General features: G+C 45.0%; 1 protein-coding gene across 1 annotated transcript in view; it reads left to right on the top strand.

Annotated features, from left to right (window-relative positions):
• The window catches only part of LOC104660034 (sterol 26-hydroxylase, mitochondrial), a 37065-nt gene extending 23122 nt beyond the window's left edge, over positions 1 to 13943 (top strand). The window contains exons 2-9 of the mRNA XM_010360254.2: positions 7951 to 8141; positions 10869 to 11068; positions 11199 to 11396; positions 11570 to 11742; positions 12665 to 12831; positions 13024 to 13102; positions 13189 to 13401; positions 13555 to 13943. Of these exons, the coding sequence (XP_010358556.1) occupies positions 7951 to 8141; positions 10869 to 11068; positions 11199 to 11396; positions 11570 to 11742; positions 12665 to 12831; positions 13024 to 13102; positions 13189 to 13401; positions 13555 to 13674 (1341 nt within the window). The 3' untranslated portion in view covers positions 13675 to 13943. The remainder of the gene's footprint in view (positions 1 to 7950; positions 8142 to 10868; positions 11069 to 11198; positions 11397 to 11569; positions 11743 to 12664; positions 12832 to 13023; positions 13103 to 13188; positions 13402 to 13554) is intronic.
• The last annotated feature ends 4197 nt before the right edge of the window (positions 13944 to 18140 follow it).

Genomic DNA, 18140 nt, shown 5'->3' with positions numbered 1-18140 from the left:
GTCCCTGGGCTGTGGCCAGGGCTGCAGCTGCATCTGCCCGAGCAGGTCTTTTTTTTTTTTTTTTTTTCTAATTCCTGCTTAAGGCACTTTTTAGGCCAGCAATGACCACGGATGTGGGTTCTCACTATATTTTCTCCCCAAAAAATCAACCAGTTGCTTTAATGACATTTGTTCACTTATTTGTTTCCTCTTATTTAAGACTAGGCTAAGATCAATCGGAATTAGTTTAGCCTGTGCAGCCTAGCCCTAGTCAGCAGGGGAACGACACAGCAGCAGGGGCCACGTGCGTCAGGGATGAGAACCCCTTCCCCTCCCTTGTCCAAGTGTGCGCTCACCATTGCTCCATCTATAAGGGGTGCACCCTTCCGTAGAAGTAACTTGCCTTGCTGAGAATTAAAAAGAACAACAACAACACAAAGACTAGGCTAAGATGTGAAGAAACAGAACTACTTGCATTGTTAGCAAATGCTTTTTCTATCTGCTAATTAATTGTTTACTTCCTATAAGGTCTTTACTATTTCTTGCTCATTCAAAGAGCTTTGATTCTCAGGATGCATGAGTTTCTTCAGCTTTTTGGAACGTTGTTCTAGCAGCTTGTCAAAGGTGAGGAAGCCCTCACATTTCTGTTTACTCTTCCAGAAGGCTGCTTACTACCAGTTTGTTGCTGGGAGAAAAATAATACTCTGTTTCCTGTAGAAAAGAGAGACTGCCGACGTTTTCTTCAGAAAGCAAATAAATGAGAATAAACCAGCCTCTGCTCCCTCATCTAGGATCTAGGAACTGATACTGTTACTTTCTTTCTTTCTCTCTTTTTAAGCCATTCTAGTGGTTAACCGTGGCTTTGGTTTGCATTTCCTTAATGACAAATGATGTTGAACAACTTTTCATGTGCTTATAGGCCATTTGTATATCTTCGTTGGAGAAATGTCTATTCAAGTTCTTTGCTTATTTTATTTATTTATTTATTTTGAGGCAGAGTCTCATTCCGTCACCCAGGCTGGAGTGCAGTGGTGTGATCTCGGCTCACTGCAACCTCTTGGGTTAAAGTGATTCTCATGCCTCAGCCTCCCAAGTAGCTGGGACTACAAGTGTGCGCCATCACGCCTGGCTAATTTTTGTATTTTTAGTAGAGACAGGGTTTTGCTGTATTGGCCAGGCTGGTCTTGAATTGCTGGTCTCAAACTCCTGGACTCAGTGATCTGCCCACCTTGGCCTCCCACAGTGCTGGTATTATGGGTATGAGCCACCATGCCCAGCCATTCTTTGCTTATGTTTAAACTGAAGTTGTCTTTTTGTTGTTGGGTTGTAACAGTTCTTTGTATACTCTGGATATTAAACCCTTGTCAGATAGATGATTTGCAAATCTTTTCTCTTGTTCTGTAAATTGTCTTTTCACATTCTTGATAACGTCCTTCGATGCACAAAAGTTTTAAATTTTTTTTCTTTTTGAGACCGAGTCTCACTCTGTTGCCACGCTGGAGTTGCAGTAGTGCGATCTCTGCACTGCAACCTCTGCCTCCCAGGTTCAAGTGATTCCCCTGCTTCAGCCTCCCAGGTAGCTGAGACTACAGGCACGTGCCAGCACACCCAGCTAAGTTTTATACTTTTAGTAGAGATGGAATTTCATCATGTTGGCCAGGATGTTCTCGATCTCTTGACCTAGTGATCCATCCACTTTGGCCTCCCAAAGTGCTGGGATTATAGGCATGAGTCACCGTGCCCCGCCATTTTTTTTTCTTTTTTGAGGTGGGAGTTTCACTCTGTCGCCCAGGCTGGAGTGCAGTGGCGCAATCTCAGCCCACTGCAGCCACCGCCTCCCAGGTTCAAGTGATTCTCCTGCCTCAGCCTCCCAAGTAGCTGGGACTACAAGCATGTACCACCATACCTGGCTAATTTTTGTATTTTTAGTAGAGACAGGGTTTCACCATGTTGGCCAGGCTGGTCTCGAACTCCTGACCTCAGGTAATCTGCCCACCTCGGTCTCCCAAAGTGCTGGGATTACAGGCGTGAGCCACTACACCTGGCCAACAGTTTTTAATTTTTATGAAGTACTATTTATCTATTTTTTTAATTGCTCATGCCTTTGTTATCAAATCTAAGAATTCATTGCCATATCCAGAGTCATGAAGACTTACTCTTATGTTTTATTCAAAAAGTTTTATAGTTTTAGTTCTTCTCTTTAGATTGTTGATCCATTTTGAGTTAACTTTTTTATATGGAGTGAAGTAGGGATCCAGCTTCATTCTTTTGCATTTAGTTATCCAGTGGTCCCAGTACCATTTGTTGAAGAGACTTTCTTTCCCCATTGAATGCTCTGTGCACCCTTGTCAAAAATCAGTTGACTGTAGATGTTCCAGTGTATTTCTGAATTCTCAGTTGTATTCCATTGGTCTATATGTCTACACTTACGCCAGTAACATACTGTTTTGATTACTGTAGCTTTGTAGTAAGCTTTGAAATCAGAAAATGAGAATGTTCCAACATTGTTTTCTTTTTTATTATTGTTTTGGTTATTTAGGGCCCCTTGCAGTTCCATATTAATTTTAGGATCAGGTTTTCCTTTTCTGCAAAAAGGCCATGGAATTTTGATAGAGAATGCATTGAATTTGTAGTTTGCCTTGGGGAGTACTGCCATTTTAACAATATTAAGTCTCCTAATCCATGAACATGGATGACTTTCCACTTATTTGGGTCTTTAATTTCCTTCAGCAGTGTCTAGTACTTTTCAGTGTTCACATGTTTCACCTCCTTGGTTAAACGTATTCCTAGGTATTTTATCTCTTGGATACTATCTATTAGCGTGTTTGGGCTGTCATAGCAAAATACCACAGACTGGATGGCTTAAACAACAAATTTATTTTTCACAGTTCTGTAGGCTAGAAGTCAGAGATCAGGGGGGCAGTGGTTGGTTTCCAATGAAGGCTGTCTTCCTGGCTTGTAGTTGGGTGCCTTCTCCCTGTGCGCTAGAGGGCAAGCTCTTTGGTGTCTCTTATTATAAGGATGCTAATTCTGTCAGATCAGGGCCCCACCCTTATGACCCCATTTAACCTTAATTACTTTCTTGGAGGGCCCATCAACAAATATAGCAACACAGGGTTTAGGGTTTCAACATAAGAATTTGAGGGGAATGCAGACATTCAGTCCATAACAGAGGTTACTGTAAATGGAATTATTTTCTTAATTTCCTTTCAGATTGTTCTTACAGGTTCTTAAAACTCCAGAGGAGCTACTGTTAACCAGTTTCCTGCGTATCCTCTTCCCCACCCACTTTCTATGTCTGTCTCTCTCTCATGTTCTTTGCATTGTCTGCAACATGTTTCTTTCTGCTGGATTCATTGACAACTATTAAGTATGTACTGAGTGTCTTATTAATGTGCTTAGCAGTGTGTCCAACAATTTGGGATGTCATAAAGAAGTATGACATGGTTTCTGCCCTTGAGGATTTTCAATTTAGTTGAAGAGACAAGAAAGACATCCACAAAATAATTAGAAAACAATTTAGGAACATATGTAATTAAATTCTCAACTGTCTGGCCCATGCACTAGGATAAAAATTCTTTAAGAATAGTCTTTTATGCTGTGCTTACTGCTGTATCCCTAGCCCCTTGAACAGTATAGGAGGAATAGGACATGAGATTCATAAATGAATGTTGAATGAATTCAACATTCTCCTGCTTTGGAGTTTCATCAGGTGGGGGCTAACCCTCCCATTCATCCTGAAAGATGATCTTTGTTCTGCAAAGTGGCTCTTAGACAGGACCCATCTGAGAATGCTGGGACTTTCCAACTGGCTCAGGTTACGATCTAATGGTAGGATCACAGACACAGCACGTATCTCTCAGCAAGTATCCTGCTGTCTTTCTAAAATAACTTCTTACATAAGTAGATCCTTGTTAAGTTCCACTAAGTAAACTAACCGAGAAGCATGAAGGAAGAAGGCATGGCTTAGCTAAAAGAAGAAATGTCCCAGAAACCTCCATACTGACAGCCAGGAAGTGGTCTCAGAGGCTTTGGATTCCAGGAAAGAAGCTGGTGTTATTTATCTACTTTTAAAATGTAACTTTTTCCCCTCTGATTCCAAGAACATGACAAAAAATTTGAAAAACAAATCACAGTATAGAGAAGAAAGTAAATTTGTAAAGCACTGTTTACCACCATTGAGATAACTGCTGTTCAGATTTTTATTAAAATGTTATATGTAAGTTTACCTGAACTTAACAGAAGGATAAGAAACCAAACTTTAGATAAATATTTCTTCAAAATGGTATATATTTGTTTTAAATGGGTCTTCTAAAATTAAAGAATTAAGAGACATATTAAGAGGCTGGATTTGGCCGGGCGCGGTGGCTCACGCCTGTAATCCCAGCACTTTGGGAGGCCGAGGCGGGCGGATCACAAGGTCAGGAGATCGAGACCATGGTGAAACCCCGTCTCTACTAAAAATACAAAAAAAATTAGCCGGGCGCGGTGGCGGGCGCCTGTAGTCCCAGCTACTCAGGAGGCTGAGGCAGGAGAATGGCGTGAACCCGGGAGGCGGAGCTTGCAGTGAGCCGAGATCGCGCCACTGCACTCCAGCCTGGGCGACAGAGCGAGACTCCGCCTCAAAAAAAAAAAAAAAAAAAAAAAGAGGCTGGATTTATTGCAGTAGTTCTCAATCTGTGGTGATTTTGTCCCCCGGGGACATTTTGGAAATGTCTAAAGACATCTGTGGTAGCCACAACTCAGAGGGTGTGCGGTACTCGTGGGGAGAGGCCAGGAATGCTGCTAGGCACCCGGCAACGCACACGACTGTCGGCCACAACATAGAATTATCCACTCCGAGTATTAACAGTGCCACAGTTGAGGAATCCTGGATTGTTATTGCATAGTATTGTGGTTTTAAAATAGTACACGCTTTTCAAGGGCCTATATTTGTTTCCAGTTCATAGGACATAGTTGTTTTCTCGGGGATCCATGGAGTAAGTGGTTCAGAGCATGGCCTCCAGCCAGGTGTTTGGAGTTTGAATCCTGACTCTACTACTTAATGATAAAGTGACCTTGAGCAACTTCTTTGGGCCTCAGTTTCCTTATCTGCAAAATTGTGGTTATATATATGTGTGTATATATATGTGTATGTGTATATATGTGTGTGTATATATGTGTATTATATATGTGTGTGTATATGTGTGTGTGTATATATATATATATCTGTATATACATATACATATATATATATATATATTTTTTTTTTTTTTTTTGAGATGGAGTCCCCCAGGCTGGAGTGCAGTGGCGCAATCTCCGCTCACTGCAAGCTCCACCTCCCATGTTCACACCATTCTCCTGCCTCAGCCTCCAAGTAGCTGGGACTACAGGTGCCCACCACCATGCCTGGCTAATGTTTTTGTATTTTTAGTAGAGATGGCGTTTCACCGTGTTAGCCAGGATGGTCTCGATCTCCTGACCTTGTGATCCACCCATCTCAGCCTCCCAAACAATTGTGGTAATATTAAACCTATCCCCAAACAGCTGTAGTGAGGATTGAATGAGTTAATGTAAGTAAAATACTTGGAAGAATATCTGGTTTATGGTCAGCTCTATGGAAACATGTGCAATTATTATTGTTAATGTCTTAAACTGGAAACAAATTAAGCCTGCTAGGGAATTTAATAGAGAAAAATAGACATGTATGTAAAGTATTTTTAAAAAGGAACCTTTAAGAAAAAAAACAAAACTCACTTACAGGAAAATGATATGGCTGGGGCACTTAAAAATCTCAGGAGTATTTGCATGAATTCAGAGGCTCAGCAAGGTTTCCCTGCCTTCTGGAACTATCTGGTCAATGTCAGGTGACTTACTGTTTCAGAAAACATTTCTTTTTGTACCTTTAGATTTTAAAAGTTTAAATAGGTAATACATTATAATAGTTCAAAACTCAAACAATAGAACATGATACACACTAAGCAGTCTGACCCCCTCTGCTGTTCCCCTGACTCTCCTATAGTAATCACTTTATATTTATTTATTTAGAGACAGAGTCTCACTTTGTCACCTAGGCTGGAGTGCAGTGGGTACAGTCATGGCTCAATGCAGCTTCGACTTCCCAGGTTCAAGCAATTCTCCCACCTCAGCCTCCGAGTAGCTGGGATCACAGGTGCACACTGCCATGCCCAGCTAATTTTTTTTTTTTTCTTGTAGAGACAGGGTTTTGCCATGTTGCCAAGGCTGATCTCAAACTTCTGAGCTCAAGTGATCCTCCTGCCTTGGCCTCCCAAAGTGCTGGGATTATAGGGGTGAGCCACGATGCCTGGTCCAGTAATCACTTTAACTAGTTTCTTATGTATCCATCCAGTATTTTTCTATAAAAGCAAATACAAATACTATATATTCTTATTTTAGACCCCCTTTCTTCGACAAAAGATATACTTTTTCACATAACAATTTATCTTGGATATCTTTCTGTATTAGTACACAAGGAATTTCTTCATCCCTTTTTAAGGTGACATATTATTTCATTATGTGGATGTCCTATGCTTTGTTTATAAATTTGCTTGTACTTTTTGTAAATATTAACAAATCGTCCTCCAAGTAGGGATGTGTTATTTTGGAGTCCTACCAGCAGTATATTTTCCTTTCAGGAAAATAGGCGTATTCACTGCAGTTTACAGACGATCAACTGTTCAAAATTAAGACACACTGTCAGGTGTTCCTGGGAGGTAGAAATGGGAAATAGGTCTAAATGCATGTTGGGAGTTTGTCAAGACTGTCCTCCCAGGAATTGGCAGAATCAGCCATCAGGTCAGGGTGATGTCCAGGTAAATGGGTGATATATTGAAGGCAATTATGTTGGATTGGTCCTAGGAGCATCCAAGTTTTAACACCAATACTAAGACCCAGTAAAGTTGGAGTTTTTCTGGACTATGGGTTGGGTGAGCTTTCCTTCTGTAATTTGAATGATAGATTTCATCTCTTTAATTGGTAATGTCTTTTTTATAGAAGCCCTTTGGCCTAATTTCTATACTGGAACTGATTCTGATCCTCTTAAAATCTCTTCAGTAACAGATTAGGAAAGATGAAGTGCCCAGGACACCACTATGTTTCATTTTCTTTCGGTTTGTAGGTGTAACTTAACCTAGGAAATTTAATCTCAGGATTTGTGGGTTATTTAAATTTTTTATCCCCTGAAACATGTTTCTTTTCCCTCTCATTTTCAGCAACTATAAGAATATCATAGCAATGTCAATTTCATAGAGGCTATGGATATCAATTGTCAAGTGCTTTAGAAATTCTAAGATAAAATATTTGAGGGTTATATTCCGTAACATGGCCAGTAATGTTTTTTACTTCTTTTTTTTTGTCATGTTAGATTTCAAAGACAAAATCATATGGAAGCTCAGGAAACTCATGGGAAATAAATAAATAAATATCATACCACATGGTTTACTTCATATTTGGACCCTGACTTTCTTATCCAGCCTATTGTTTTTCCTGTTGTTTCTCATCAGGCTTCTTTTTTCTTGTTGATTACACAAAGCATTCATCATTTCATTGACAGCAAGCTGCAGCAGATTTAAATGCAAAAAAGGAGCTAGAGGCTTTCTATCACACCTCACTAAAGGGCTCAGTTTCCCTAAAATGTTGGCCCCCAACATATACCTTGACATACCTCAGTTTGCCATATATCTCATTTTTCCAAACCTTCATTCCTCCAAGGACCTTGATGCCCCCAGTTCCACCAGACACTCATTGCTCTAATATTCTAGTTACTTGTGTGCCCATTTTTTTTTATTGCTCTTCGCCTGAAACAACAGGTCATCCTGGTGCCTACCTCATAAACAATGTACTTTTTTTTTTTTTTTTTTGTCCAGCCCGTTTGCTCTGGTGTAGCCATCAGACGCTTCCTCACCCCATCTCCTGTCCTGGAAGCACCTGCCCAACTTGGCCCAGTTATTCAGTTTTGATTGAATCCCACAGGTGCTTTACAAGGCCAAGTACGGTCCAATGTGGATGTCCTACTTAGGGCCTCAGATGCACGTGAACCTGGCCAGTGCCCCGCTCTTGGAGCAAGTGATGCGGCAAGAGGGCAAGTACCCAGTACGGAATGACATGGAGCTATGGAAGGAGCACCGGGACCAGCACGACCTGACCTATGGGCCGTTCACCACGTGAGCTGGGGACTGAAGGGACTGGAACAGGGCTCCAGAGGGTCAGGGCGAAAGACAGTGGGCACAGGGCAGGCAGGTGGATAACCAGCAGAATAGGACCCCCCTGCATCCTCTGAACCTGATAGTCTAGAGAGCAGTTGTTGGGAGGTGCTGAAGCCCAGGGACCATTCATTGACTCTCCACTAATAAATATTAGGTTGGTGCAAAAGTCATTGCTGTTTTCACAGTTAAAAATTATGGCAAAAACCACACCTGTAATCCCAGCACTTTGGGAGGCTGAGGTAGGCAGCCTCACTTGAGGTCAGGAGTTCAAGATCAGCTTGGCCAACATGGCGAAACCCTGTCTACTAAAAACACAAAAATTAGCCGGGTGTGGTGGTGGGCACCTGGGAGGCTGAGGCAGGAGGATCATTTGAACCCAGGAGGTGGAGGTTGCAGTGAACCGATACCATGCCACTGTACTCCAGCCTGGGCAACAGAGTGAGACGCCATCTCAAAAAAAAAAAAAAATCTTTTTAACTTGACATCTGCCACTGAGGGCAAGATTTAGGTTGCAGCTTTTCACTGGGCCAGGCCACCTATGACATGACAGCTCAGATTTAGAATCGGAGCTAAACATTATGTAGAGCCCTTTGTAATCTATTTACTATTTTTTTACTCTAAAGCCAGTTTCCCGAACAGATGATATCATATGCATGCATTTAAAAGCTCTTTTGTGAATCTTTGAGTCAGATGATTGGGGAAAAAAAGCTATTCTGCTAACTCATAATAAGTTTGGGGATCTAAAATTTTTGTTTTAACATATATATTTTTAAAATATCATTTTAGGAAGCATTGTTTCTCCCAGGAGATATTTTAACAACCACATTTAAGTTCTGTATATCCGATTCCTACTGTTGAGAGTTTTATTTTTGGAACAACTTGAAATCCCAACAAATGGGTCTATTCTGGTTTCATCTCTTTTTCAGCAACACTTTTAGTTTATCTTTTTGCAATTTTCCCCTAACATAATAAAGGCAGCTCCTGGGGTGGGGTGTTGAAGGTCATTAAAGAAATAATAATTTTTTAAAATAAAAAATATGTATTTAAAAAAATAAACTTGACTGGGCGTGGTGACTCACACCTGTAATCCCAGCACTTTGGGAGGCCAAGGCGGGCGGATCACAACGTCAGGAGTTTGAGACCATCCTAGCTAACACGGTGAAACCCTGTCTCTACTACAAAAAAAAAAAAAAAAATACAAAAATTTAGCCAGGTGTGGTGGCACGCACCTGTGGTCCCAGCTACTCAGGAGGCTGAGGCAGGAGAATCGCTTGAACCCCAGAGGTGGAGGTTGCAGTGAGCTGAGTGGATGACAGAGCAAGACTCTGTCTCAAAAAGCAAAACAAACAAAAAACAACTTTATTAGTTTTAAAAATTCAAAAGTAATACTTGCCGTGAAAATTTCAATAATAAAATATGAAGTCTCTCACCTTTCCACCCCTATCAATCCTCCTTAGCAACCAGTGCTGACAGTTTGCTGTGTATTCTCCCCTCTTTATCCAGGAGCATGCAAATACACATGTGGATAGGTAGGATTTTTGTCTCCTCTTAAAATTGGACTATATTGTACTTATTGCTCTACAGCTAGCCTTTAAGAAAAGGGACTCATACCCAGCTTGCTTAGGAAAGGAAATAGGTTTGAGGAACAGCTGGGAGTGGGGACAGTTCCTGGACATTAAGCTTGCTTTTGGGAAGTATGTTTCCATCCACGTGAGCACCCTTGCCTAACTAGGGAGGGAGCCTGACCATCTACCGCATGACTGAGGCAAGAGCCTAGAGCTTTAGCCTCGTGGGCCTCCTTGTCCCTCTGACCCACTGAACCAAGCAGAGCATGAAGGCTCTGAGCCTGAGGAGTCCAGGAACCCTAACCTGGTCCTCCTTTATTCCTCAGCCTCCTCAGCTCCCCCGATTTGACATATGGAATATTCCAGAGCTGTATAATTCCAAGATAATCAGTCAATATTCACTAAGCATTCACCATGTGCCAGGCACTGAGCTAAGCACTCGAATGATGTGAATAAGCCTCCTCAGATAGGCACTCTATTGTTTTTTTTTTTTGAGATGGAGTTTCACTCTTGTTGCCCAGGCTGGAGTGCAATGGCGCGATCTCGGCTCACTGCAACCTCCACCTCCCAGGTTCAAGTGATTCTCCTGCCTTGTTCTTCCTAGTAGCTGGGATTACAGAGGCCCGCCACCACGCCCAGCTAATTTTGTACTTTTAGTAAAGACAGGGTTTCTCCATGTTGGTCAGGCTGGTCTCGAACTCCCGACCTCAGGTGATCTGCCTGCCTCAGCCTCCCAAAGTGCTGGGATTACAGGCATGAGCCACCGCACCCGGCTTAGGCACTCTTATTATCCCCATTTTATAGAAAGGGAAATGAGGCACACAGGAGTTATCTACCTAGGGTCCCTGTGCCAGGAATGGTCAGACCTGTGATTTGACCCTGGACAGTCTGGTTCTAGATGCCCACCATACCCACTCCACTCTGCTGTAGCGAGATTCTGGTTTGGGGATTCTAAGATTCTGTCACTTGAGATTTTGGTGATTCTATAATTCTAAATTCGAGGAGTATGGGATTTCCTTTGACTCTGGGTGGCGGGGGGTGGACTTTAGGGTGAGAAGATCTTCCTTAATTGAACCCCTATAGAGGCTTATGTTTGTGCTGTTCCTCTGCATCCCTGCAGGGAAGGACACCACTGGTACCAGCTGCGCCAGGCTCTGAACCAGCGGTTGCTGAAGCCAGCGGAGGCAGCCCTCTATACGGATGCTTTCAACGAGGTGATTGATGATTTTATGATTCGACTGGACCAGCTGCGGGCAGAGAGTGCTTCGGGGAACCAGGTGTCGGACATGGCTCAACTCTTCTACTACTTTGCCTTGGAAGGTACCCTTGCTGGGAGAGGCGCTGGGGAAGGGAATGGGTCAAGGGGAGGTTGTGCTCCCACTCCTCAAGGGCTGCTGGATTCCATATGTCCTGGTTCTGCCTCCTGTGACGGCCTCTGTGCACTACTCAGCTATTTGCTACATCCTGTTCGAGAAACGCATTGGCTGCCTGCAGCGATCCATCCCCGAGGATACTGTGACCTTTGTCAGATCCATCGGGTTAATGTTCCAGAACTCACTCTACGCCACCTTCCTCCCCAAGTGGACTCGCCCCGTGCTGCCTTTCTGGAAGCGATACCTGGATGGTTGGAATGCCATCTTTTCCTTTGGTGAGGACTCCCAGATGGGGCCCAGGGAAGAGAGATGGGGGTGACTCCAGGTCTGTGCGTCAGCGGCCCCTCCCAGCCTTTTCCCTCATGCTACCAGTTGTTGGAGCGGCTCTTGGTCCTTGGAGATCATGACTTCTGGCTTTGTCCTTTCCTCTTCTCTGTTGCTCTCACAGGGAAGAAGCTGATTGATGAGAAACTCGAGGATATGGAGGCCCAACTGCAGGCAGAGGGGCCAGATGGTATCCAGGTGTCTGGCTACCTGCACTTCTTGCTGGCCAGTGGACAGCTCAGTCCTCGGGAGGCCATGGGCAGCCTGCCTGAGCTGCTCATGGCTGGAGTGGACACGGTGTGTGAAGCGGGAGGATGAGACCAGGGGCCCCTGGCTCCCATCCTAAACCATTTCCCCATTATCCTTCACCTGATCCCAACCTTCATCCCTCCAAGGACCTGCTTCTTTTTCTGTACCATGGACACAGCACTAGAAGGAAAACAGAGGGCTCGTTCAGCTTAGCTGAGGTGGGTGGACGGGGGATAGTCCTTTTTTAAGATGGATTCCATCACCTCCTGGAGTCTCCTCACTCTGACAGCTGGGAAGTTCATCTCACATCTATCCAACTGTCTTGCTGCAATTTGAATGGAGAATTGGAAGAGCTCATTCACAAACACTTTCTTTTTCTTTTTTTTGGGACAGAGTCTCACTCTGTTGCCCAGGCTTGAGTGCAGTGGCTTGATCTCAGCTGACTGCAACCTCTGCCTCCTGGGCTCAAGCAATTCTCCTGCCTCAGCCTCCAAGTAGCTGGGATTACAGGCATGCACCATCATGCCCAGTTCATTTTTTTTTTTTTTTTTTTTTTTTAATTTTAGTAGAGACAGGATTTCACCTGGTCAGGCTGGTCTCAAACTCCTGACCTTAAGTGATCTGCCCGCCTTGGCCTCTCAAAGGGCTGGGATTACAGGCATAAACCACCACGTCCGGCCAGTACCTTCTTTCTTTATAGTTCATATTTCCAGTGCTTTTGTCCTGTTGGGTTTCTCTGTGTTGCCATCCCCTCCTCCAGTGAAGGTGCGATTCTCCATCACATTGGCCCTCATCCCACTGTGAATTCATGTTTAGCATGGAGGCTGCCATGAACCTTCATGTTTTCTCCTGCTAGGCTTGTGGCAAATTCATTTCTCCCATATTTTGCACACACCCACTCATACACCCTCCCATTACTGGTCTCTTTCCTAGAAATCGCCCTCACCTCATCTCCCACTCTATCTCCTAGACATCCAACACGCTGACATGGGCCCTGTACCACCTCTCAAAGGACCCTGAGATCCAGGAGGCCTTGCACGAGGAAGTGGTGGGTGTGGTGCCAGCCGGGCAGGTGCCCCAGCACAAGGACTTTGCCCACATGCCGCTGCTCAAAGCTGTGCTTAAGGAGACTCTGCGGTAGGACAGGATGCTGTTCTGGGGGGCACAGGATCTATGTGTGGGGAGGGAATCAGAGGAGGAAATCGGAAGTGAAGACAGGTGGGCGGGGGCTAGTGACAAGGATGAGATGGGAGAGGTAGGGGAGAAGGAGTGGGGCACTTTTTACCCCCATGAATCCAGAGCAGACCCTAGATATTCTTTTCCCTGCAGCCTCTACCCTGTGGTCCCCACAAATTCCCGGATCATAGAAAAGGAAATTGAAGTTGATGGTTTCCTCTTCCCCAAGAATGTGAGTGGGGCTAGACAGCCTGATTGCCCAGGAGTGCCCCATGCCCCCGAAGAGATGCATTCATGCTGCCCAATCTTCCTTCATAGACCCAGTTTGTGTTCTGCCACTACGTGGTGTCCCGGGACCCCACCACCTTCTCTGAACCTGAGAGCTTCCAGCCCCACCGCTGGCTGAGGAACAGCCAGCCTGCTACCCCCAGGATCCAGCACCCATTTGGCTCTGTGCCCTTTGGCTATGGGGTCCGGGCCTGCCTGGGCCGCAGGATTGCAGAGCTGGAGATGCAGCTACTCCTGGCAAGGGTGAGCTGGGAGAGACTAGAAGGGTGTGTGGGCAGGGAGGGGTAGAGGAGTCCTGGGAGGAGAGGAAGGGAGGCACAGGGTAGGAGTGTGCAGAGCAGGGAGTGGATGGCAAACACACAGTCCACCCAACCACATGTGCTCTTTGCCCCCCAGCTGATCCAGAAGTACAAGGTGGTCCTGGCCCCGGAGACGGGCGAGTTGAAGAGTGTGGCCCGCATTGTCCTGGTTCCCAATAAGAAAGTGGGACTGCAGTTCCTGCAGAGACAGTGCTGAGCTAAGTCCCCACCTTGCTGGGGCTTGTCCTAGAGGCTCCAGCCCTGGCATAGTGGTTCCTGGCTGCTGCATGTCTCAGATGAGGAGGGAGAGAAGGAGGCTGCCAGACTTGAGAGGTGGGAGGAACTCCCTGCATTTCCCACAGACCCTGAGCTTTTGCCACTTCTGTCATTTTTGAGCAACTCCGTCTCAGATAAAAGGCCACCGCTGTATCGCATTGCTGTCCTTGGGTAGAATATAAAATAAAGGGACTTTTATTTCTTATCGGAGACCTTTGTCATTTTTTTTGACTACCCAGCATCTGAGGGAATTCTCCTCCTCCACTGAGTCATGGTGAGAGGCACAGCCACCCTGGTCCTTGGAAACTGAGAACACCTTTTGCTTTCCCAGACCTCACAAAGAGGCCTTGGTTTCACATGGCACTGGCTGAGGCCACACCAAGCAGGAACTACAGTGACTCCCGAGCACTGTGTCAGTCAATAGCAGTTGTAGAGAATAGAAACCACCCTCTTTGAACAGAAAGAGCAGAGATATAGGCAATGGGGTGCTACAAAAATTATTGGAGGTGCTCGAGACCAGGCTAGAGTTGACCTCTAGCAGGCACTGAGCAGCTTGGGGAGCACCATGTTGGCCACAATCAGGAGGATGAGAGTCTAGAAGCTATTGCTACAACTATTGGCTCTAGAGCTACTCCATGTCAACTAAGTTCAAGTAGGTCTGTGCTGGCAAAACAAAACAGGTCACGCAGGATGACCCCCATCCTGCCTCTCAATACCCATGAAGTCAGCAGTAACTGGACTTGGACCTTTACGAATGCCTCGCGACTGCTCCTGATAGCAGAAAGGGCAGGGGCCTCTACCTCTCTTCCACCTTCCACATCTTTCACATACAGCTGAGAGGAGGAACCTAAGTCCTGCCTGGAGCACTAGCTGCAAGGGGGCCTAGGGATTATAGCTTTTAACTTTCCAGCCTCCTTAGTACAGGAAGCCCACTCGAAGGAAAGTGGGTTGCCATTGAGAGCCAATGCATTACAGCACTAGCCTGAAAAAGTCCCAGCAGTAAATTTTGGTGGAGTCATAGAAAAAAAATGAAGTTCACTTTCTTTTTAAAAAACTAATTTGATTTTTTGAGACAGGGTTTCATTCTGTCACCCAGACCGGAGTGCAGTGGCACCATCTTGGCTCACTGCATCCTCAACCCAGGCTCAAGCAATTCTCCTACTTTAGCCTCCTGAGTAGCTGGAACTACAGGCGCACATCACCTTGCCTGACTGATACATATATATAATTTTTTTTTTTTTTTTGTAGAGATGGGTTTTGCCATGTTGACCAGGCTGGTCTCAAACTTCCCGAGCTCAAGGGATCTGCCTGCCTTGGCCTCCCGAAGTGCTGGGATTACAGGCATGAGCCACCGTGCCAACCTAAAGTTCACTTTCTTGGGCCTGTGAGAATTATAGGGTTTGAACTCATTTAAAAAATTACGTCATTGCCCTGATTAAAATACTTCAGAACTGCCCTCAGCCCTCAGGTCAAGTTCAGAGTTGTTACTGTGGTTCATAAGACCCACTGTGCCCTGGCACCCTGCACCCTGACCGCGGTCACCCTTTCACAGCTGAGCCTGAATTCCTTGCATGTCTCTGAGCACATTATGCTCTTTCCAGCCTCAGTACTTTGTATCTCCTGTCCCCACTCTTGGAACACCCTCTTCCCCAACTGTCATGTCATCACAGAGAGCTTGCTTTTCCTGAGGATTCAGCTCACTGCACTGCCTCTGCAGGGCCCTCCCTGACCTCTCCGAGCAATCCTGTGTCCCGCCTTCCCCTCCCCTGCTTACAGAGCTGAGCTGTCAACATGCTCACTTTGTTAGAGATCCAGCTGTCTCCCCAACTGTGAATCGCCTGAAGGGCACAAATCAGGCTTCTTTAATGTTGGATCCCAGTGTCTAACTGTGTCTAGTACCTAAGAGGTGCTTAGTAAATGTTTCCTGAAAAAGAGACCGGAATAGGGGGAAGGGAAGAGAAGGGAAGGGGAGAGGAGGACACAGAATTTTCTAGATTGAGAAGGGGAACCCAGCTTGTAATCCCAGCACTTCGGGAGACCAAGGTGGGTGGACCACTTGAGGTCAGGAGTTCAAGACCAGCCTGGCCAACATGGTGAAACCCTGTATCTACTAAAAAAAAAAAAAAAAAAAAAAAAAAAAAATACAAAAATTAGCTGGGTGTGGTGGCATGCCCTTGTAATCTCGGCTACTAGGTAGGCTGAGGCAGGAGAACAGCTTGAACCCAGGAGGCAGAGGTTGCAGTGAGCCGAAACTGTGCAACTGCACTCCGACCTGGGTGACAGAGCAAGACTTCTCTCAAAAAGAAAATAAAGAAAAAAAAAAAAAGAAGAACCTAGAGGGAATTGGGAGGAATTACTGATTATACAGATAGGCTCTCAACCCCTCCTGTGTAGTGATCCACCTGTGAGAGCTCCTTACAAATGCAGAGGCTGGGACTGGGCCTCAAGGCTGCCAGGATCTGTGTCACAAAGTCAACCAGAGTGGAATTCTGCCTTCCCTAGTGTGCTGCTCCTTCAAACCAGCAGGGCCGAACTGCCAAAACAACATGGGTGGTGCTTGGGTGAGGGGAAGTCTGTGATGAGACTTGGATTGGGGTTTTGTAGCAGTTGTGCAAGATGATGTCAGTGTTCACAGTCTTGCAGCTCAGTTAATGAACTGATCTCACGTGGAAGTCCAGGAAGACCTTGTATAGCCACACAATGAAATATTATTCACCCATAAGAAAGGAATGAAGTGCTGATTCACGCTACACTATGGATGAACCTTAAAAACCTTATGCAGGTGGAAAGAAGCTCACAAAAAGGCCACATATTGTGTGATTTCATGCATACAAAATGTCCAGAATAGGCAAATCTATAGAGACAGCAAGTAGATTACTGGTTGCCAAGGGTGGAGGGACGAGAGAATGGGGAGTGACTGTTAATGGGTTTGTTTTGGGGGTGATGAAGATGTTTTGGAATTAGATAGTGGTCATCACTAACTTTGCTTACCTTTTTTAACTTTTTGAATATACTAAATATCACTGAATTGTATATTTTGGTTTTTGTTTGTTTGTTTGTTTGAGGCGGAGTCTCAATGGGTCGCCCAGGGTAGAGTGCAGTGGTGCAATCTCGGCTCACTGCAACCTCCACCTCCCGGGTTCAAGTAAAGTCTCCCATGTCAGCCTCCCGAGTAGCTGGGATTACAGGTACAAGCCACTACTGCTGGATAATTTTGGTATTTTAGTAGAGACAGGGTTTCACCATGTCGGCCACGCTGATCTCGAACTCCTGACCTCAAGTGTGATCCACCCGCCTTGGCCTCCAAAAGTGCTGGGATTGCCGGTGTGAGTCACCACACCTAGCTTGAATTGTGTATTTTGGAAGGGTGAATTGTATGGCATATTAATTATATCTCAAGTGAAAGAAATCTGTGAAGATCAGTTTGATAAGATTATTGTAAAAATAGATGTCAATGTAATCGATACTTGCAGAAGATTCTTGGGGGTCACCAATGTCCTAGAGGCACCACAGGAAATTCTGAGGCAGCACTGCCCTGTCATGTATCTACAGGGCCTAAAATCCAACCTCAAATTGGAAACTGGAAATGCAGAGGAGAAAGGAACTAAGCCGATGGACGAAGTCACGAAGTCCTTGTGGGGCTGTGACGAAGTCACGAAGTCCTTTGGCCTCCTCACCCTTTGATGAGGTGTGTAGGCACAGCTTCAGAGGCTCCCCACAAAGTTTTTGTCATCAGTGACAGAACACAAGATGTAAGAGCTGAAGAGTTATGAACACAAATGTGAAACCTTGCCTACTGGAGCTGCCACTAGAAAGCCCGCCCACATGGCACTGGGACGAATAGAATCAAAGTCTCCCATCCCCAAACAGAGAAAAACAAAATATAGCATATGGCCAAAGTAATTTATCTTTATACTTGTTTTTTTAATATTTAAAATATATTTATTGCCCTATAATATATCTACAGAAAAATGCACTAACCCTAAGTGTACATGAGATTCTCTCATAAATTTCATGTGTACATGTGTACTTCAAGTGTACGTGAAATGACCTCTGTTTATATTCCATCACAATGCCTGGACAAGACTTACTTAATATAAATGAAAAAATCACTTTCTTTGACAGTGATTCATTCAGATACATATGTAGTATCTCTAGGATGGATGTGGTCATAGTCTCAGTTCCTTTCCCAGCAGTTTTTTCTCTGGAGGGAGAAACACATCACCCCTGGTTTGAGGGTTGGCACAGAATTCATCAGTGGCCAGTGATGGGGCACAGTTCCAGGCCCCGAGACTCTCAGGAGCTCAGGGCCCCCAAGTGTCACCATGAAGAGATGTCACAGTGAGGCTCCCTGAGAGCCAACCCCAACCTGCCTCTATAGAGAAAGAACAACAGCAGATTAAGGAT

The sequence above is a fragment of the Rhinopithecus roxellana genome, chromosome 14 (assembly GCF_007565055.1).
Source record: "Rhinopithecus roxellana isolate Shanxi Qingling chromosome 14, ASM756505v1, whole genome shotgun sequence".
In the NCBI taxonomy this organism is placed as follows: Eukaryota; Metazoa; Chordata; class Mammalia; order Primates; family Cercopithecidae; genus Rhinopithecus; species Rhinopithecus roxellana.
The sequence above is the reverse complement of the archived record's forward strand: the minus strand, read 5'-3'. Positions and strand labels throughout refer to the sequence as shown.